This window comes from Sarcophilus harrisii, chromosome 1 (genome assembly GCF_902635505.1).
Source record: "Sarcophilus harrisii chromosome 1, mSarHar1.11, whole genome shotgun sequence".
Taxonomy (NCBI): Eukaryota; Metazoa; Chordata; class Mammalia; order Dasyuromorphia; family Dasyuridae; genus Sarcophilus; species Sarcophilus harrisii.
In genome coordinates, this window is record NC_045426.1 from 230068334 (window position 1) to 230091848 (window position 23515).

A 23515-nucleotide genomic window follows, 5' to 3' on the forward strand; every position below is an offset into this window, starting at 1 on the left:
AATATCAGTTGCGATAGATGTGAAAATTTATATTGATAAGACAGTTAAGTTATGTTGGTATAATGTAAAGAACACTGGTTTGGAAGTCAGAAGAGCTGGATTTAGATGCTATCTCTACTAATTTACTACCTTTGTGCGAGTTGTAAAAAATGTAGAAATATAACTATTATTGAAGTTGGTCTTTTTCATTTCTCATTTTGATTTTGCCTAAAATTCATCAATCAACAAGGTTTAAAAATCCATTCTGTTTCAGCCATCATACAAAGACAAAAAAATAAAATAATCCCTGCTCTTAAGGGGCTTGCAGGAAAAACTACAAATACATATATTCCATGGAACTACTGGGATGGGGATGATAATTGGGACTCATACAGAGAGAACTCCTCAATGACAAAACAGCTTAGAGCTTTGAGGGGTGCCAGGCTGATCCATCTGTTCAGGGTCACACACAGGACAGGATGTAGCACAGGTACAGGACTTGATGGTCAGGTCTTCTGGCTCCTGGACCAGTTCTATCTCCACTACTCCAGACTTGCTTCCTCTCTTATATAATTAAATACAAAATCAATACTAATAATTAAGGAGAGAGGCTATTAGTGTAAACATCTAAAAACTTCCTTATAAGAATGGATAAGCATATACTTTGACATATGCCATATGGGGGAAGGAGGTGGGGAGAAAAAGGAGAAAAATTGGAACAAAAGGTTTTGCAGTTGTCAATGCTGGAAAATTACCCATGCATATATCTTGTAAATAAAAAGCTATAATTTAAAAATGGTTAAGAAAGTTAATTGTTATAGAATAGTAGAACAAATTTTAGTAATGTTTATAGTATTTCTATGTTCTCAATATCTCTTAGCCTGTTACACCTTTAAACATAAGTAGTGTAATCTAATTTGTACCACATGCTTTACTAACCAACCATCAACTTTTTCCATGGCATTTTAAAAATGAGTTGAAAAGTATCTCTCCAATAAACAGTTACTGAGGAGTGAGGCTTGTTGGGTCCCTTAATTCAGGAATTCCAAGTTGAAGTAGGACTAAAGTTGATTGGGTGTCAGCATTGTGTCTGGCACTAATATCATGGAAGGAAGAAACAGTGGCTCAGCTGGTTTCCTATGAAAACAAGAGTGTTCCTAGGTCAAAAATAGACAGATCAAAGTTTTCATATCAGTTAACAACTGCTTTGGAACCTTCAGTTGTTGCTACAATTAGATTTTGGGTGAAATGGGGAAACCCAGTCTTAAAAAGGAAATTGTACAAATCATGTGAATCCTTGGACCCTAGTACTTATATCTTTCGTTATTACACATAGGTTAGAAGTTCTTTTTTCTATAGTTCTCTTTTAAAAGACCAAATCAAAAAAGCCTCTTCTAATACTCTTATCAAGTTCTGTTTTTACAAAAAATTTTATTAACATGCATACTACTTTTTCTTTCCTCAGAATCTTTCATTGATATTGATGCAGATTTCCATGCTAGAGTGCCAGTGGTGGTGTGTCGAGAAAAACAAAGGTCTCAGTTTGTATTTACTGTTTATAGGCATTAAGGTCACATAAATCAACAGGGAGATGTATGTAATTGTCTAAATGATTCAGTTGCCAAAATAAATTGATGCATACATTAGTATTTCACAAATTTACTATTGACATTTACTGTATTTTGGGTAATTCTGGTAAAAGTCCTCTTTTTTTTTTTTAAAGCCAATCAAAGAAAACACTGTTGGGGGAAAACATTTTTCACCAATTTCAATACATGACTAAAACATTGGCCACTAAATTTTCCATCACTCCATTTTTGGATGCATTTTTGGATGTAGTGATGTGTTTAGCATGAATATGTCACATAAAAAGTAACACTTGATTCCTCAGTAGGTATGAATGCCTGCTTTTCCCTGGACGTATTCCTCCCATTTTATGTAATGCACAGTTCTACTGTATGTGTTTTTAATAGAAGTTAGCTTTTTCATTATTGTTCCTGTTTCTTAGAAACATTTTTCATAAGTTGAACTATGAAATAGTTTCAGCTTAGTAAATCTTTTTTAAAACACTAAATTAAATTTTCATATTTTTATGATTATCTTAGATCCTAATTGGTTTGTTTTTTCATTGTTTTAGTGGCCTCATTTGTAAAGTGAGTGCAGGAAATGAAAATGCTTGTCTGACTACAAATCATTTAGCTGCTCTTGGAAAACTAGAACCTAAACTGGTGCCTCTGGTAATAGCCTTCAGATATTGGGCAAAGGTAAGTATGGGCACTCTAAATACAATCATATGTCTTTATATGAGGATAAATTTACACATTCATTAAGCTTCATTTGTAGCCTCTTTATTTTTATTTTTTAAATTATGGATGTATATCAGAATCTAAGACATTATTATTTTCTGGGCAAATGAAAAAAATCTTGAAATCTGAAGGAGTAATGGAAATTTTGATATTTTCATTTCCTTAAAAATCTTTCAGTATACTCTAAACTTTGAGTGGCCTCCCTTTAAAAAAAATTAATCAAAATATTACATTTTAATTATATTTTCTTGATTTGGGACCCAAACAGGGACAGGATGCATTCTGAATGTCTTTATCTGAAATTTTAAAGTTAGTGTAATTGAAATACTGATTAGAAGAATGCTGCAAAATTTTAAAATTAAATTGAGATGGTAGTACAATTTGTCTTTTAACATTTAGAAGTATAGATGATTATATACTGAATAGCAAGAATATCAAAGTTTTTTCTCTGGTATAATTGGCAGAAATATTAAAGCAGTATCTTTGTATTTTGTACTCAGCCATCAGATTAGCAATAAATGACTCATGAATTTGAATTGTGTTCATAATTGTAGTAGAGTACATATACTTGAATCCACTGGTGTTCTAAGAGTTTCCAGGCAGTAAATTGAACTTACTTGGTTCTTCCAAAAATGAATTTGAGTTCAAATAGAATGACCTGGACAATTGATGGACTTGAAGTTGCAACAGTAGAGTGATGATGATAATGTAAAGGAATCACAATTGTATATTATCTTTTTACCTCCCCTCCTGATAACCCTGTGAGGAAGGCAGGGAAAAAATTGTCATCCCCAATTTATAGTTGAGGAAACCAAGTCTTAAAGGCAAAGCTTGCTCAAGGTCACATAACTAGTATGATAAAAACCAGGGTTCAAATTCAGTTTTCAGTCCTGGCACAGTGGGTTTTATTCCTAAACTACATGCCCCTGGATCATCATACATAATTTACATTTATTATTGGCAATATGAGTCGTGTTTTTTTCAACTAAATACTATACTTCAGGGTAGTATTTTCCTATGTAATTAGAATTGAATAGTACTTAATCACCTTGAATTGATCACATCCTCAGAATTCTAAAGGCACCAAATTATTATTGGTCATCTAATGAAAGCCAAAGTGATTTCATAGTCAAGCTAGATGGTGCAATAGAAAGAGTACTAGACTTGGAATTAGAAAGACTCATTTTCCTGAGTTCAAATCTGGCCTCAAACACTTATTACCAGTGTGACCTGGGGTGTAAAGCAATCCTATTTGCCTCAATTTCCTCATTTATAAAATGAACTAGAGAAGGAAATGGCATACCATTCCATTATCTTTGCCAAGAAAAACCCCAAATTAGATCACAAAGAGTCAAAAATGACTGAAACAAATTAACTCCATTTGAAACACAATGGGCTTTTTTAAAGCCTGGTTTTTTGTTTTTGTTTTTTTTTGGGGGGGGGGGTATTTCAGAGCTTTATTTTCAAGAAATTGGAAATTAAAATTACACAAGTCAAAAAATAAATCTTCACTTTTTGAAAATGATAGGTGGGTGGGTGATTAAAATAAAATAAACAACCTAGCTCCCAAACCCCAAAATATTTTATAAAATATAAGCTTCTCAAATAGCATCAGTCATCTTGACTTTTGTCTTGCCACTGGACTTTGATGACTCTAGAAGAGAGAGAGAGTGGGGCTGATGACTTTGTGCTGCCCTACCTCATTTAAATTCAGCTCATGCACAAATCAAGACACTATCTCATAATGTCATTGTTTTTCTTCAAGAATGAAGCACAAACAACAGCAATTAGTTTCTTTTGTAATAACCAAATTGGGTGTACAGCTGAAGGCAGTTGGTGGCACAATGGATAGAGCACTGGACCTGGAGTCAAAAAGTTTAAGTCTAGCAACCATGTTTGTTGGTTGTGTGAACTTGATAAGTCAAATAACATCTCTCTGACTCGGTTTCCTCATCTGAAAAATGTAAAATTGATAGCTTCCACCTCGGGATAATTGTGAGAAGAAAATGATACAACTTTGAAGAGATTTGCAAAACTTAACATGATCTAAATACTAGCTATTATTATTATTAACAAGGGAAAGTCAACCATGCCCACAGTAACGATATAAATCAATGACTTGCTGTTGTAACCCACCTGAACGTTGGACCTTAAAGCAGATCAAATCAACAAGATTACTGAACACTTATTTCTTGAGGAGCCAGTGTGTTGTGTCACATTTTACTTACATAGTTTTCTTAACAGGTGGTTCAAAGTAATGGTTATTTTTTATATATAACCAATCTTGGAGAACGAAAAGTTAGGGGAAATAAACTCATCCACTTTTCCCTCTTTTATTTTTAGCTTTGTTGTGCAGATCATCCTGAAGAAGGAGGCTTACCATCCTACGTATTTGCCCTAATGGCCATTTTCTTTCTTCAGCAAAGAAAAGAACCAGTTCTTCCTGTATATCTAGGATCATGGGTAAATTTCACTTTTTTTTAAACTATGAAATTGTATCTTTTACAATAAATATATTTGCTTCAAAGCAGAATTTTCTCAGTTTTACCATTGAATTCCTATTTCCTTGCTAGTCAGGATAATTCAGTTCAATTAATTATGTTTAGGCCCTGGGAAACATTCAAATTGTAAACAAGACGGCCTTATAAAATTATCAGGTGCATTAAAGATTGAGTGTTGAGTGAGAGGGAAAGAGGGAAAGCAACTCATAATAAAGAGTTGCTCTTTAAAGGATGGGTAGGAATTGACAAAGAAGAAAAGAGGATATTCAAAGCACAGGAAGTGATAAAAGCAAAAGCACAGAATTGGACGAGTTCATTGGGTATATAGGAAATAGAATAATTTTTCTGAAAAATAGCATATTTGTTAGAGAGTGATGTGAGTTATGGTTTAAAAGTTGAGTGGTGCCAGATTGTAAATGGCCTTGAATGCCACAAAAAGCAGTTTGAACTAGGCATAGTTGGCAATATGGAATCACTAAATATTTTTGAGCAAAGGAGTGACATGACTAGACCATTGCATAAAAATGGATTAGAAGAGTTGGTTGGAGAATAGAAGCAGGAAGAATTGTTAAGAGACTGAGGACTAATTTGTTACATTCTGTGTAGTACATCTCTTAGGTGCCTGACTTTTTTTCCCCAAAAAGAAATACGAGCATTTTAAGTGTTAATTTTTTTTTTTTTTTTGAGACATTGTAAGCTAGAGGAAAACACAGTAGATAGAGAGATGATCTGTGAGTCTGGACCTGTTTCCAGTTCTGCATCAGATACATTCTGGCCATGTAAACCTGGTCAATCATTTGGCCTTGTCTTAGAAACTCTTAAGACTAGGTTGTAAAAAGGTTGTCTTATGAATTGGGAGAAGCAATTTCTCCTTATCAGGAAGAGTTTTCTATGCAATAAAATCGAAGGGGTGTGTATGTGAGTGTATTCTTGAAAGAAAAGTACACTCAACCCTAAATATACATATATACACAATGTAGAGAAAATATACAATATTTGTATTAAATAAATACATCTACCGCTTGAATTTACTTGTAAATTCTTAAATTTTGCCATTTGAACTATTTTGAAACAATGACAGTGCAACAATATCAATAATTACAAAAAATAGTAATTTGGTTATCCTCAGGAATCCTCTCTGTTCTTAACTTACAAGTTATTCATCATTGTTTCTCTTGAGATTGCACTGATGAAATTATCTTGACAGACCATGTTTCAAACTTGGGTCTTCTGATTTTATACCCAGTGTTCTCTCTTTTGACCATTCTGGTTTCTGTTATTTAAAGAAAAATGCTTTCTGTGTATTTCTATACAAAATAATATTTTGATAAATCTGTCTTCATGTGGCTTCACATTTTATAGATCTACAAAATTCTTTTAGGAATAGTAAAACTGTTTACTATACTTAAAGGGAAAAGAGGACAAGTATCCACTTCAACTTTTTCTTTCTTTTTTCTTTTCCTTTCATCCCCTCTTCCCATTGGGGAATTGTGAAAGAAAAGAAAAAAGCTGAAATGAATTAGAGATGTTGGTTTGCAAAAGACTGAATTCGCTTTCATTGGGGAAGGTTCTGAGGTTTGCAGCCTTCCAGAACTAATCCTGCTCATTTGAACTCAATTTGGATAAGTGTAAAAAACACTATATTTGATAAAGAGCTGTTCCTGTTTTCATACCAGATGCCATGTTAATTTACCAACTCAATGTTACTGGAATTGCTTTTGGAATTAATTCGAACTTTTCTCAGGTCTTTCCCAGCTTTTGTGACTATAATATCTTTATACCAGAGAAAAAGCCTGAATTTTCTTCTTTTTCTTTTTTGGGATGTTTATGATACCTTTTATTCTGACCTTGATACATAGCAAAACCACAATGGAGAAAGTCACAATGTGGAAGGGTTAACTACTTTGACATTTCCAAATGCTACTCTCAGTTATTTTTACAAAGAATTCTCCATATTTTTTTTAAGTGTCATTACCCTGTGTTAGACATAGGTTGACACAATGAAGACAAAAAGTTGTACATCTTTATGAGTCTTCTTTTATTAGTCCTTTCAATCTTAATTTTTTTTAGCTGGGATTTGTGGGAAATCAGTCTCCTGTATACAACTAATATTTTTAGTTGGTGCCTTTAAAAAAATACTTCAAGTAAGAAAGTAGTGCACTGAGAGCCAATTTTTTTTCACACATTTAAAACAAAACTTTGTAGATAGCTCAATAAGATTCCTTAGGACTCAGTTTAATATATTCTATAATGGAATTTTCTATGGGATGAAATCTAGCAATTTATTTAAGATTGATAACCATTGATATAACATTAAATACTGTTTTTAATTTATCAAGATTGAATTTGTCCTGTTTTCCTAGATTGACGGATTCTCATTGAATAAATTAGTAAATTTTAACCTTAAAGAAGTTGAAAATGATTTGGTGGTTTGGGAACAGATTACTACGAGAGATGATGAATCATCTAAGGAAACATCTTTTAAAAGAGGAAAGGTCTGAACTTATTTTTATCTGCTTTCATAATTAAACTGAAAAACTTGGTCAGTTTTTAATTACTCAAGATTGGGTTAATTGATTTATTATTGATAATTTTGATTCAATCCAAGGAAAATTGCATTGATTTTATAGGATTTTTCATGTTTCTTTCATATTCCTTTATTACTTATTTCTATGTATTTCTGTACAAAATAACATTTTGATAAATCTGTCTTCATTTGACTTCACATTTTATGGATCTACAAAATTCTCTTAGGAATAGTAAAACTGTTTACTATTCTTAAAGGAAAAAGAGGACATGTGCCCACTTACTTTCTCATCTTATTGCTTGCCATTTTTTATAGAGAATGAGCAGCAGAGGTAAAATTCATGTAATAAACCACCATATTTAAGACAGCAGTGCAAAAAATGTCACAAGGGAATTCAAGATTAATTTTCTTACATTTCCCATATAATGTAATGGCTAACATACAACATTCATTTGGATTTACAATCAAGACTAAGATGATTTTCAAGTAAATAGAATTCAGGGAAATTCTAGGCTCCAAGCCCAGTTTGGTTACTTGAACTCTGTTAAAGCTCCTTAGTTTTCCAGGGTTGAAATGAGATTACCTATCGGCAAAATTCTTGACCTCTAGTAATAAATTCCATAAATGATAATAATGAAATACTTAAAGCATCCTTTGAAGAAACTTTCTGAAAAGCATGGCATAATGGGTAGAGCTTCCATTTCAAAATTAGGAAAGCCTCTGTTCAAAAATCATTTGTGACATAAATTATATATATATCCCTGAGCAAGTTAGTTTAAACTTTTGAATGACCCAGATAATGTGCAAAGACTTAACTTACAGAGGTAGTACTACCAGTCTTCCCTCAGAGAGAATCCCCCATATCAACGAAAAAACTTTCCTGAGAGGAGCTTATATCTGTCCTTTCAGCCCTAGTATTTAATAAGATTTTAATAAAGATTTGTGTAAAATGAGATGAAAAATATTAAGAAAAATATTACTTGTTATTCAGATCCCTAAGTATATGATATTTGTGGCTTATATAGTTTTCTATCATTTAATTTTTTCACCTACTAAAATGGTCTTTCAAATTTGAAATAATTTTCCATAATGTTTCTTGAATATCAAAGTATAATTCTTTTTTGACATGTTTATAGTTACTCTATATAACAAGAAGAGGTTTGGGAACACAGAAACAAAGAGAAAGTATGCTATGAATTATCACAACTGTGAACTTGGGGTCATAAAAAACTTGGATTTAAGTCCCACATCTGATAATACATAAAAATGCCTGTATAATCATGAGCAAGTCACATAACTTGTCAGTGCTAAAGGCAACTCTCTAAGTCACAGAGAACTTAATGATGTACATAGTTAATTTCTGCATTAGCTATTTCTGTATTGATGAAATTACAAACCTTGACCCAAAACACCAGAAGTATTATATGAAGAGACTTAGAGTTTCTAATTGCAAAGGATTCCCAAGGTCACCTAATCTAAAGCATGCTAAAAGAATCCATCCCCTTTTATAACATCGTGAATATAGTCTTTCACTTTCTGCTTGAAGACCTCTATTAATAGTAAATTTAACTCATAAGACGGTCCATTCCATTTCTAAGTAGTTGTAATTCTTAGGAAATTTTTCCTTACATTGATCCAAAATTTGCCTACATGTAACTTCTACTTATTGACCCTAGTTCTTCCCAATGAGATGATTCTTCGAATATTTGAAAAAAGCAAAAAGTCCAATAATGATAAAAAACCTAAACAAATACTTAAATTTGGGAGATTTGTATAAATTAGCCAAATTATGGCTTTATTTCTTAATATAAAATCAGAATTTTGTATTCTTGAGACTGCCTAGCATAATAAAAGTAATGGCTTGAAAGTTAACAGACATGCTTCTTGGTCTCTGGACAAGCATTTCATATTTCTGTACTTTGGTTTCTTCATCCATAAAGCTGGAATAATTTCTAATGTACCTTGTAACTTTAAAGTCTATGATAGAAAATACTTGTATTTTCTTCAAATGAAAATATCCAAACATATGAATGTTTTAAAATCCAAACCTTTTACATCAGAAATTAACTGACATCAAAATTAAATATCCAGTCATAAATACATTGTCCTTATAAATCTTGGTAGCCTAGGATCCTGTTCTCTTTATTTTTTTTTCAGTATCCACTTCAAGGGTGTTATTAGTAGGGAGCAGGACTGAGAATCTTTGTATCTTTTATATAATCCTTATTGTATTCACTACATTTCATAAATTGGAAGTCATAACATATGCCTAATGTATCAGTAACTGCTTTTTCACACTTCAGTCAGGAATGACACAGAAAGAGATGTTGTTGAGAGACTGATCACATGGTAGTTGACCTAGTAGTAGCAATTTAGTATTTACAAAAAACTTTACACACACTTCACATTTCTCATTGAATCCTTACTATAATCCTGTGAGGCAAGAGTATTATCATTAATAGTATTCTCATTTTATAGTTAGAAAATTGAGACTGAGAGAATTTTCTTATATTAACAAGACAAGTAAATATCAAAGGCAGGATTATCAAGCTGTATCTCTCTTAACTCCGGTTCCAGTTTCCTTCCCAGTACTCCATGTTCTCTCGGTTAGATCCCAGTCCTATCTAAAGTATAATAAAAACAATTGCTGATAAATAAAACTTAATTTTTTTTGTGGTCAGTTTAAGCTCCATGTGAAAAGATTTTCACATTCAGACCTGTCCTTACGTTTCATTTTGTTAAAACAGAATCTGTATAATTTTATTTATCTGATTGTTTGAACACATATAATGCTGAAATTTTTTTCTTTTTTTTTTTTTTTTTTTAATTAATAGGTTCCATTGGTATTTGATTTAGAAAACCAATGTTCTGCACCAGTTGGGCAGCTCTGGGTAGAATTACTTCGTTTCTATGCTTTAGAATTTAATTTGGGTGATTTGGTCATCAGTATACGTGCCAAAGAAGCTATATCTCGTGAAGCAAAAGATTGGCCCAAAAAGCGCATTGCTGTGGAAGGTATCCAGATTTTTCACACACACACACAAAAAAAACTAAAAACAAATGCAGATCTAACAGCATGTATTTCAGTCTAACAGCATGTATTTCAGTCTTCTTTCATCACCTTCATACAAGGTGTACCAGAACCAAGCAGTAAAGTAAACAATCGGGATAGTCCTTGTACTAAGTCTGTACGTGTCATTCAGCTCAGTACAGTGTCATACTTGGAACTCAATTTAAACAACTGTAGTATAAGCAATATCCTAATTACACATTCATTAAATTTAAATGATTCCCTAAAAGTTTAAAAAAAAAAAAAAAAAAAAACCCTGATTATAAATCTTTACTTCTAGGTTCTGTTATATCCATTTTCTATTAATTGATTAGTTTCATGGACTCCAGCAATTTGCAGATATGTTGTATTGTTATGAAGCCTCCAATGATATTTAAAATGTATACATATATTCCTTTGCATAGGGCTCATTAAAACCAGATCTACATTGCAATGAAATACACTGATATATTATTCAGTCGGCATTGGAAAGTGGACTGGCCTCTTAAGCCATTTTCAGCTTTTAGAAGTTAGGTTGTTCCATAACTGAAACTTAACATAGAAATCTAAATTTTTCCCCTTTGAAAACATTTTTAAGAATTTCCTCATAATTGTAGCTGAAGGAATCTTCAGTATGGAATTCCCTTATTTTTGCTTGATTTTTTTTTTCAAGCTTTATGTTGCATAAGAGGGTTTTTTGCATTTTGCATAAAATTCTGTGTGCAGTCATGGGGATCTCACATTTTTAAACCCTCCCCTGCAGTTTCTCTGGCTCAGCTCTTCTGGCCAATTGCCTACCCTGCTGGAGTTTTAGGGGAGGAGAGCGAATTGTGAGAAGTGGTGTTTCCTCCTCGTGCCTCCCTCTCACCCCTGGAATTCAGTCCAGCCAGTTCAGTGATGGGGCTTCACAGGGCGGAAGAGTAGAGGTAAGCTTTACAAAGACTGGCTGAGTGGGGGAGGCAAAGCACTCAGCAGAGCCTTTCAGTGTAGGATGCAGTCCCAAAAAGCTTAAGAGCCAGATTGATAGTTTATTTTCCATTGCCACTATCACATAACTAGATAAGGAAGGGATACTGGTGTTGTGCAAGTGGGTTGGTTATAAGAAATATTTGACATTTAGAGTTTCTTCATATGAGAGATTTCATCATATAAAAGATATTTTCCCTCCTCTATCTTGACTCCCAAATAAAAATAGCCACACTTAAGAAATAAGATTCATTTTATCTGAATTACTGTTCCTTTTTAATGTAAAATATATTGATTGTTTTCAAAGTAAAATATAAAGATGTTGCATTTTTGTGTTGTTACAGATCCATACTCCGTTAAGAGGAATGTGGCAAGAACTTTGAACAGTCAACTGGTTTATGAATATATACTTCATTGTTTAAGAGCAACATATAAGTATTTTGCTATCCTCCACAAAAAAGCAATAAAGACCACTCCCAAAAAGCCTATGAATATAAATATAGATGCATCTCAAACATCCAAAAATCTAAAAGATGATGTAAAGCATGACCCTGAGGTACAAGTAATAAATAACAAAATTGTGGTTGTGAGTGACTATATTGATGCTACTAATACTGCAGAAAACTTCAAGGCACATCAAAGAAATACTATAAAGGTATTTGATGGTTTTGAAAGCCCAACAGAAGAGTTAGGAGATGTTCAAGTAGGAATCAACCAAGGAGACTTAGATTGTATCATTGAAGAAGTAATTTTTGATGATTCTGAGGATTTCAAACCACACTATGAGGAAACAGAAAGTGGAAATGATGAAGATGAGGAGGAAGAAGAGGAACCTGACAGACAAGACTGGGAGAAAAATTTGACAACTATGGATCAAGAATTAGATGATGACAGTGAAAATGGAGAACTACTTGCCCATACCAATGATCTTGACATGGAGACTGACAGCATTTCAGATTTAGAGAGTTTCCAAAACATTACAATAACTGAAAGGGATGATTTTGTTACTGTAGATGACAAAGTTGACATAGATGAGGAAAGTACAGAAGGTACAGATGAATTAGAAGACTCAAACAAGGTTACACATTCAGTACAGGGACAGACATCAGAAATCATTAATTCCGATGATGAGGAAGAGGATGAAGAAGAAGCTAGGCATACCATCAATGAAAGAGAGAGTGTTATTGTACAAGGTGAGTTAGACTCATATACTGGATATGGAGATGAGGATGCCCTCTCTGAAGAGGATGAATTAATTGTTCCTGATAAATATGAAGATTTGAAAGAAGTTGGAAAAACTGTAGATGAACCCTTGCTAATGGAATTAAATGAAAAGTATCCTCTTATGGAAGAAAATATATGTGAGGAAGATTCAGCTTTAGATCATTTGGACCTATTCTACGAATTTAGCAAACCTGTCTTCACCAAGGGCAAGGTAAAAAATTTAATTGCCAAATCAATAGCTTGGATGTTTCTTTGTTTATTTTTAATTTTGTGTATATAAATTTATTTTTCATTTAATAGAACAGGCTTACTGAAATGATTAATAATGATTATTCATTTGATTTTTAAGCTCAAATTGATTAACCAGACTTCTTTCTAGGTTTTAACATTCCTCCAATTTCCTGCTCAAAACTATTAAAAGTTGCTAAGTATTCCAGCTATATCATATCATACTCTACTCTTGATGATAGTTTCTCTTTGAAGAAGTTAAAAGTAGAATATTTTGTGGGAAGAGATTAAAAACTCTGATATTTGAAAACTGCCTTTTAAGTTTTTTTGCCTTTCCCTTTCATGTAGCCTCCTACTGTAGTATGTAGTTTGTGCAAGCGAGAGGGTCACTTAAAAAAGGATTGCCCTGAAGACTTCAAAAAAATTGAACTGGATCCTTTGCCACCTTTAACACCCAGATTTTCAAATATATTAGACCAAGTTTGCATCCAGTGTTACAGTAAGTTATCAACATTTTTTACTGATTTCTAGAAACTTTAAAATAGGCTTCAAAAAATTGCCAACCTAAGTGATAGCTTAAGATTTTGAGAAATAACCATATCTGTGTATCAATCTTTACTTCTTTTAATTTCTAACTGTTCCAGTAATGTGTTCATTATAAGGATTCATTTTTTCTTTAAGTTTCTAAGTTCCAACTGAGAGAAGTAAAATACGGAAAAACTTTTAATATTTTCATTTTAAGCATTATAAATAAAAGAGTAGTCTCTTTGCTTTACCAGTATTTGTTAAGTAACCAAAATCTGTTTTATCTCCCTCTTATCCCACTGTATACTTACCCCTCCCTCCTGCCTCTGAAATAAGAAAAAAACCCTTGTAACAGATATGTATAATCAAGCCAAACAAATGCCCACATTGGATATTTCCAAAAAAAATATATGTCTTATTTTGTACTCTTGAATTTCTGAAAGAGAATGGGTAGTGGTCTTCATCATCAGTCCCCTGAAATCATAGAAGGTTATTCAGAGCTCTTAAGTCTTTCAAAACTGTTCAAAACAGACTATTTTAACAAAATTATGTTTTATAACGTTTCAGGCTGATATATAAAAGTCCTTTTATTGTTAATAATACCAAAAAGTAGTTTCTTTAGATAAGATAAGAGTTATTGTTCCTTCTTGAGATCATACTGTTTTAACTTTGTGATTATTTTGTTTCTATAGTAGTGTTCTACACATAGGAGATGCTTAAAAATTTGGAAATAGAGAAAATTGTTTTCTAATAAAGCTTGGTTCTTTTAGTTCTTGGACAAACTTTGAAAGCTATTTGACCAAAAGTATTTCTCGTTATTTTAAACAGAGGATTTTTCTGCAACTGCTTTAGAAGATCAGGCTCGTGAACATATTCGACAAAACCTAGAAAGTTTCATAAGACAGGAGTTTCCAGGTAAGATTATTTATATCACATTTTTTTCTTAGCTTACCATTTCTAGAAGAACAATAATTTTGTTCTAAACTTATTGACATAAAGAAAAATAAATGATGATTGTTTGGTATTGTGATTAATATAGAAAATTATAATAGTACACCATCGATTAAATATTGAAATATTGTTTTTACTAACAAATGCCATGCATGTATTTTATTTCCACTTGAAGATTTAACTGAAATTTAAAATTACATCTCAAAAATTTTTTCAAAGAAGTAATAAACTTAATAACTGTAGATATAAGGAGATGCTGTAGATTTTACCTTGAAATTCATGTCCTAAAACTTTGACAATGACACAAATGTACATTTTTCTTGCTTTATGTAATTTGTCTTTAATAAAAGAAAACTTTGAGGTAAATAAGAGATGGGATTCTAAAATAAACCAGAAATTAAGTGAGATCTATATTTGTTTTCAGTGAGATTGTTAATAAGTTGGGAACTTACTTTGTATTTTAAAAGCTTTACTTCTAAACTTAGCTTTTTTTTTTTTACACAAAATAATATATTTAATTTTCTGTTTTCAGAAGTATCTAACTCAGTTGACCATTCTTAAGACTGCCTGTTTGAAAATAAAATTCCCTCAAAAAAATTAATTACTATTTATAATGCATTTCTAATAGGCACCAAGTTGAGCTTATTTGGTTCCTCCAAAAATGGATTTGGGTTCAAACAGAGTGATCTGGACATCTGTATGACAATTGATGGACTAGAAACTGCTGAGGTAGAGTGATGATGATGGTGGTGGTGGTGATGATAATGAGGATGATAGTGATGGTGGTGGTGGGTGGTGGTGGTGATGATGATGGTGGTGGTGGTGGTGGTGGTGGTGGTGGTGGTGGTGGTGGTGGTGGTGGTGGTGGTGGTGGTGATGATGATGATGATGATGATGATGATGATGGAATCACAATTATATATTATTTTTTGACTTACAGAGCACTTCCCTCATGATAACCTTGTGAGGTAGGCAGGAAAAAGAATGTCATTCCCAATTTATAGGTGAGGAAACCCAAGTCTCAGAGGCCAAGGTCACACAGCTAGTATGACAAGAACCAGGATTCAAATTCAGTTCTCTCCTGAGAACTGACCCATTATATTCTTTTATACTATATGTCCATGGATGGTCATATATAATTTGTATTTGTTATTGGTAATGTGAGTCAGTGAGTTTTTGAAACTACTGGATACTCTAGTATGATATTTTCCCATAAAATTCAAAGTTGAGTAGTGCTTAATCATCTTGAATTGTTCACATCCTCAGAATTTCTGAAGGCGCCAAGTTATTATTGGTCATTCAATGAAAGCCAATATGATTTGGATTTAAAGACATAGACACTTAGACAGTGCAATAGATAGAGATAGAGAGACTCTAGATAGGTGTAGAGTCAGGAAGACTCATCTTCCTGAATTCAAATCTAGCCTTATACACTTACTGGCAGTGTGACCCAGGGCTAAAATTTAAACCAGTTTGCCTCAGTTCCTCATCTTTAAAATGAGCTAGAGAAGGAAATGGCAAACCGTTCCATTATCTTTGCCAAGAAAATCCCAAATGAGGTCAAAAAGAGTTGGAAAAGATGCAGTGACTGAACAAGATGTTAACTCCATTTGAAACACAGTGGGCTTTTTTAAAAGTCTATATTTTTCAGAGCTATATTTCAAGAAATCATGAATGAAAACTGCACAAACCAAAAAGTAAATTGTCATAGCTTTTTGAAAAGGATAAGATGGATGGATGATTAAAATAAAATAAACAATCTAGCCCCCAAATCCCAAATTATCTCACAAAATAAAATCCCAGACCATTGCCATTGTCTGGTCACTGGACTTTGATGACTCTGGAGGAGACAATAGAGCTTGTGACTTTGTGCAGTTCTGTCTCACTTAAATCCAGTTCATGCAGCAGTCAAGACTCTGCATTCATCAAGTCATTGGTCCTCTTCAAGAAAGAAGGAAGAACAACAACAATGGTATAAGATAATAAGATGTTCACACTGATTTTTCTAATCCTCATTTTTTTTTTTATCTTACTGATCCAACAGACATTTATTAAGTACCTATTATGTGCTAGGGATACAAAGAAAAAATTAAACAGTCTTTGACCTCAAAGTGCTTATATCTTATCATGGTTCTCTCATTCAAACTCTGGTCTTCTGACTCCAAATTCATATCTCCACAAAAACACACTGTTTCTGAACTGAAATGAATTTGGGAATTTCTGAAGGTAATGGAAACTTGTATTTATGCTAGCATTTTAAGAAAAGCTCTTTAATATTTATGTAATGATTTGCTACTTTTATTTCAGGGGTTAGATTGCATAAGAATGATTGAAGAACTTTCAAGAGTCCTCAAAAAACATTCAGGTACTCTATAAGCTAATTGGATTTTGCCTTCTCTTTATTAAGCCTCTGAATTATCTAAAAATTCAGCTATATAGCATTGTAATTGAATCAAAATATTTTTATTATTTTAAATTTGCCATCTTGATGCTTTTTTGCAAAAATATTTCATTTATTTATGCAAAAAAAGAAAATGGTTTTGACCTGTTTTAAGAGAGAACAGGAAACCATAAAGGCTCTTCTAATATTTTGTGTGCATCTTTCACTGACTTGTGTTTCAGTTAGAAAACAGGTACCAGAAAGGTATGGCATTTTAGTTTGGAAAAGCTTATGCTTTTACCTACATGGGGATAAACATAGAATGGAATTTATTAATCTTAAATTGGTTTAAAGTAGTCTCTTTGTCCTTAAATATTTAGCATCATTTTAAAATTACCACTATTGTTATAAACAACATTGGTAAACTCTTTTCTCCCCTTCATAAAAGAACATTTGAATTGTTTTTCAGACTTTTAGTTAAAGACAGGCATGGCTGTAATGCTTAAATTCATAGTGCATACACCTGCTTTGAGTTAAAGTCTTCTTTTCCTTTGTATTCTTTATTTCTAGGAGTTTGAATAAAGACTTTACCTGTCATTGGGGTAACTGGACAAATCTTAAATCTTTTCCTCCCCAAGTTTCTAGTGGAATTGAAAGTTAGCGTGAGTGTCAGTTGGTTTTTCATATATGTACACAGACATACTTAAGTATGATCATTGGGGAACCAAGAATTTATTTCAAGTGGGAGAATATTTTTATTTCCAGATAGTGTATACAAATTCTATAGGGTTATGTTTTCCAGTAAAACAATTGATGAAATTACAAAAATTTCCCCATCCCAGAAGAACAAATTATAAAAAGTTTCCTCTTCCAAATTTATTAAGCTCTTGAAAAATGGCATTTGTAAAGTTAGACTAGGCAACTGACTGGGAGTATCAACTTAACTTTGCAAATAAATCAATAAATTTTGCATTAAATAATTTAATGTGAACCATGACCTGTAACCATAAGAAATAAGAATTTCTTATGCAATATTTAATGTTAAAAATTAAGGATGTATGCAAAGTTTTGGATAAATCAGGAATATGATGATGGCTACAGAATTTTGGCAAAAAATAGTTTTTTTCCCTACTATTAAGTTTATAACATTCATTCTTAATACAAATAATTATAATACACCTGTTATGTGCAAAAGCCCTAGAAATATATGCAGAGAGACAATCATAGGATCACAAATTTAGAGCTAGGAGAATCCTCAAAGCTCCCTTATTTTATAGTGAAGACAACTAAGGCACAGAGACTTATTTGACTAGTCAGTTTCTGAAATGGGAGAATTATTTTCCTTAAGAAATTCGAGAAAACTTGAATAGTGAGGATATAATATGTACACAGCTAAGTAGTGTACAAGTTAGACTTGTGTGCTTTTTTTTTTTTAATAAGAGCAAAGGAGTCAATCATCCAAATGGTTCTGCTAAAAATATGAAGACAGAAAAGTCACTTTTAGTGACAGTGGTCAAGATAGGCTTTATGGAGGGATGCTATTGGAGGAGTTAGGCCTTGAAGGAAGAGAATTTCTAAAGGTAGAGAGATGAAGAGGATTTTCCAAAGTAAAAGGGACAGCTTGTATACCAAGGCAAAAGGGGAAAGAAGGTAAGTGAGGCCAATAGTTTAATAGCTAATAATCTATTTTAGCCAGATTTTTATGTGGAGTAGAGTGAACCATAGGGAGTAAGTAGATTAAGGACCGATTATACTCTTCCTGTGATATTAAAAAAAAATACAGGCAATGGAGAGCCATTAAAAATTTTTGATCAGAAATAGATGGTCAGACTCGATCAAAGTTTTGTAGGATGCAAGAAGAGATGGGTTCAAAAGAACTAAATAACCATTTGTATTGAATTCAATATTTTTGAAGACCTACTATAAGTCTATACTTATAGACTATACAAGTATACAAAACTATACAAGTATAAGTCTTGAAAATAATAACCAGAGTAAGAAGGTGCTACAAAATAAATAGCAGCACAGTCCTTCCTCTCACTTGGTCATTTTAACAGTCTCATTGAGAAAGTAAGGCACATTAAAAAATGAGCATCAGTCAGTGGGCAGTTATATCAATAAGAATTCAAACAAGAAAAGCACTCTCATTATGGAATGAAACTCCATAGTTATAGAAGTGATGGAGCTTGAAATGAAAAGATTTAGAGAGATTTAAAGGAGAGTATTCCAGGGTGAGTGGAACAAGAATGATTGCCTTAACACACATTTATTAAATATTAGATATCAACTGGATTTTGGGAATATGAAGAAAGACAAAATCATTATGTTGTCTTCAAAGAGCTTACATTATAAAAGGAGAGATAACATAGATGGAACATAATCTTAGAGGGAAAGCTTCTAGGATCTCAATGGATCAGAAAATATGTATTACAAAAAGTAACATTTGAAGTAAGTTTTGAAAGCAACTGAAAATCCTGAGACAGATGAGGAAGAGAGAGCAAGCATCCTGGGCATCAGGACAATTGAAGAGACATGGAGGCATGAAGTATTTGAGGAATAACAAGTAGGATAGTATAACTAGATCATAGAATCTGTAGAAGGGGAGTAACGTTTTAGAAGACTACAAATTTGGATAAGATTAAAAAGTTCTAAAATATTAAACTAAGTTTGTTTGATCCAGGAGAGGTAATAGGTAGCTACTGCGATATATTGAATAGAAGTGAATGACTTATGCTTTAGGAAAATCCCTTTGGCAGCTGAATGAATGAACTGCAAGAGGGAGAGCCTTGAAGCAGGGAAACCAACACTTTTTCAGGAGTTGATGAGGGCTTGAGTTAAGAGTGGTAATTCTCAGTGGACAAGAAGAGGAAAATACCAGAGACACCATTGTAGGTTAAAAAGACAGGATTTGATAACTAATTAGATATAGAGAGGAATGAGTTGAGGATGACAATAAGATGGCAAACTTGTGTCACTGGGAGAATGGAAGTGCCCTGGACAGTAGATAACAGGAGAAAATAGAAAAGGGTATAGTTTCTTTTGAAAGGTATTACGTTCTATTGTACATAGCAACAAGAAGATTATATGATGATCAATTCTGATGGATGCAGCTTTTCTCAACAATGAGATGATTCGGGCCAGTTCCAATGGTCTTGTGATGGAAAGAGCCATCTTCACCCAGAGAGAGAACTGTGGAGACTGAGTGTGGATCACAACATAGTATTCTCATTTTTTTTTTTGTTATTATTTGCTTGCATTTTGTTTTCTTATTTTCTTTCTTTTTGCTCTTATTTTTCTTGTGCAGCTTGACAGTTGTGGAAATATATATAGAAGAATTGTACGTGTTTATATTGGATTACTTGTTGTCTAAAGGGGGGAGGGGAAGAGAAAAACTGGAACACAAGGTTTTGCAAAGATGAATGTTAAAAACTATCCATGCATGTGTTTTGAAAATAAGTATTTTAAAAAGAAAAACTATATTTCAAAAAAAAAAAACTTAAATAAGATATTAAGTTCTGTTTTAGAAATGTTGAGTTTGAGGTATCCACAGGACATTGAGTTCAAAATGTGTCCACCAAGCAGTTGGGATTGGAGTTCAGAAAAGAAACTAAATCTGGCAATCTTCTGCATATTGTGTTAGTAGAACCCAGGAAAGTCAAAAGACCAACAAATAATATTGCATAGAGAGAAAAGAGAAGAGGATCTAGCCTAGAGCCTTGATGGACACTCACAGTTACTGAGCAAAACACGGATAAAGTAGATTTAATAAAGGAGTAATCAGACAGGAGAAGTAAAAGAGAATGATGTCACAAAAAACCCAGAGTGAAAAGAATATCCAAGAGGAAAAAATGATCAATAGTGTCAAAAACTACAAAAATCAAGGAGGATGAGAATTGAGAAGACCATTAAATTTTGCAATTAAATGATATCTAAAGCAAGCCGTTTGAAATGAGACATAGACTATCTCTTTTTCTCCAAGTCTGCTTATACTTTCATTGCTTTATAATACAGTTTTAGGTCTGGTACATCTAAACCATTTCCTTTGCATCTTTTTTTTTCATTAATTCCCTTGAAAGTCTTGGCCTTTTGTTCTTCCAGATGAATTTTGTTATTTTTTTTTTCTAGCTCTATAAAATAACTTCTTAGTGGCTTGATTGGTATGGCACTAAATAAGTAGGTTAATTTAGGTAGAATTATCATTTTTATTATATTAGTTCAGCCTATCTATGAACACTTGATATCCTTCAAATTGTTTAGATATAACTTGATTTGAGTGAAAGGTATTTTGTAATTATGTTCATGTAGTTTCTGGCTTTGTCCTGGCAAATATTTCATAATTAACTCCCAAATATTTTATATTTTATTATTTTATATAATTATTTTTAAATGGGGTTTCTCTTTTGCTCTGCTGGGCTTTATTGGTAACATATAGAATTGCTAGTGATTTATGTGGGTTTATTTTATATTCTACATCATTACTAAAGTTGTTGATTGTTTCTAGTAGTTTTTTAGTTGATTCTCTAAATATACCATCATGTCATCTGCAAAGAGTGATAGTTTTGTCTCCTCAATATCTACTCTAATTCCTTCCATGGTAGCTGAATAATAGTAGTGTAATGTGCAATCTTGTTTCATCCCTGATCTTACTGGGAATGTTTCTAGCTTATCCTCATTATATATAATATTTGCTGATAGTTTTAAATAGATGCTACTTATCATTTTAAGGAAAATTCCATTTATTCCTATGCTCTCTAGTGTTTTTATTAGGAATGGGTGTTATATTTTGTCAAATGTTTTTTCTGCATCTATTAAGATAATCATATGATCTCTGTGAATTTTATTATTGATATGGTCAATTACGTTGATAGTTTTCCTGATATTGAACCAGCCCTGAATTCCTGGTACAAATCCCACTTGGTCATAGTGTATTATCCTGGTGATAAGTTGTTGTTTTGCTAATTTTTTACTCATTGCTAATATTTTACTTAAGATTTTTGCATCTGTATTCATTGAAGAGATTGATAGATAATTTTCTTTCTCTCTTTTGGCTCTTCCACAAAGTTCTTATTTCAAAAGAAGCTAAACTTAGTCAATGTGGCTCTAGGAGGGAATATTAGGGTTAGTACAGAGAAGTTTTAGGGGAGTAGATTTTGACCTAGTATAAGGAAGAATTTAATAGTCATTAGAGCTGTGTAAAAGTGAAATGAGCTATCTGGTAGGATAGTTCATCCCAATCACTAAGATGTTTTTTGAAGAGATTAAATGAAGTTACATAGGAAAAATATATTTAAAGTAACAGTTGATCTAAATCACCTCTGTGATCGCCTCTGACTGTTACTATAGATTTTCTGATCAGATTAAGTAATTTGAACTTAATCCGTAAAATCTTAGATAGTTATTTAAAATTTTATAGAAACGTGATTAACAGCTATTGAAAAGTTTTACAAAGCAGAGTGTTTAAAGAAAATTCATCTTACAGAGATAAGGATGAATTAGATTGATAGAAGACTATACAGTAATCCTTACAAAAGTTAATGGGTATAGAAATTAGAGTTGTTGCTTTAGCAATGAAGGAATAATTAAAAAGATCCTAAAAGCTACAAATTGGTTGTAATTGTAGGAAATAAAGAAAAGGTGTGTCCAAGCTGATAAATGATTAACTGGTAGTGTTTTGACCAAATGAAAGCTGTAAAGGAGCTTTAATTTGGATAAGAGTTTATGGTAAAAAAAAAAAAATATAACATCTATGTTATATTTCCACTAGGCAGTTGGAGGCACAGTACTAGAATTTGGACTGAAGAGGGAGAATTCATGTAAATAAGAATGATAGTTGGAGCCTTGAAGAGTATCAAGACAGAAAAATCTTTGGTGAGCCTGGACTAACATTCTCTATGATAGTAGGAAGAAGGTGGTTAGGGAGAAAAACTAAGGAAGGTATTGGAAAGATTTTGTGCAGTGTTATGAAAGTAAAGGGAGGAAAGGATTTCGATACCTTTGGTCACAAATAGTGAGGACAGAGAAAAATCACTAACAGTTAAAGAGGTCACTAATAATTTGTGATAGTTAATTCTGTTAGAGTGGCAGGGATAGTCAAATGATAGAAAATCTAGAGGGGGAAGGGAGAGAAGAATCAAGAAATAACCACTCTTTGAAGTCTGACAATAAAAGGAAAGTGAGAGATAAAATCTATTAATAGCCAGAAAGGGCAGCAGGATCAAAAGAAGATAAGAATTTTTTTTTTTTTTTCCCCAGCAGAATAGGAGAGAATTCTGCCTTGTATTCTAAGGCAGAAAAATTAAAAAGGAAATGGAGTCAATGGAAAGGAAAGGATTAAACATGCATACTAGAAGAAAAAGGGATAAGTATGGGAGCAAATGAATTGAATTGGTGCTCTCAATCAGTTCCCATATCTGCCCAGATATCATCACAGTTGGCATTTTCTTTGACATTCTTCAAAGAGAGATGAATGTTCTCAAACAGGGGAATTTACTTCTTCCCTCATGTTTGCTTTTCTAGGTGAGGGAAACCAGGTATCACCAAATGATTAAATTTGTTTATTTTCAACTAGCTTTCTTTTTATTTTCTTTCCTATCTTTAATCATTTTTTAAAAGCAAGTAAAACTTAAATCTGTGTTTAAAATGGACTTCTCTAATATATTTGAAAGTTTTATATTGGGGCAATAAACAAAATTAAACACAAGACTTTTCCTAATTGTTGTGCTCCACATTTTCGATCTTTAACCAAGGTAAATAAAGTAATATAGTAGGGGGTCAGGTTTAATTACAGAACAATACTATGTTATTAAAATGAATTTCTGTCTATGGACTGTTTGATGTTATTATATTAAATGATGTTGAATGATAATATTAAATGATAGT

General features: G+C 32.5%; 1 protein-coding gene across 8 annotated transcripts in view; it reads left to right on the forward strand.

Moving 5' to 3' along the window:
- TUT7 (terminal uridylyl transferase 7) overlaps positions 1–23515 on the forward strand; it is an 84718-nt gene that overhangs the window by 27142 nt on the left and 34061 nt on the right. For 7 of the 8 annotated variants that reach the window (XM_031937850.1, XM_031937833.1, XM_031937854.1 and 4 more), the window contains 10 exons: positions 1445–1514; positions 2117–2243; positions 4629–4748; positions 7150–7281; positions 10148–10328; positions 11673–12763; positions 13129–13279; positions 14134–14220; positions 14885–14985; positions 16564–16621. In XM_031937850.1, the coding sequence (XP_031793710.1) occupies positions 1445–1514; positions 2117–2243; positions 4629–4748; positions 7150–7281; positions 10148–10328; positions 11673–12763; positions 13129–13279; positions 14134–14220; positions 14885–14985; positions 16564–16621 (2118 nt within the window). Of the gene's footprint in view, positions 1–1444; positions 1515–2116; positions 2244–4628; positions 4749–7149; positions 7282–10147; positions 10329–11105; positions 11289–11672; positions 12764–13128; positions 13280–14133; positions 14221–14884; positions 14986–16563; positions 16622–23515 lie in introns of those variants that run through there. The other variant, XM_023497289.2, reaches the window with a different exon arrangement.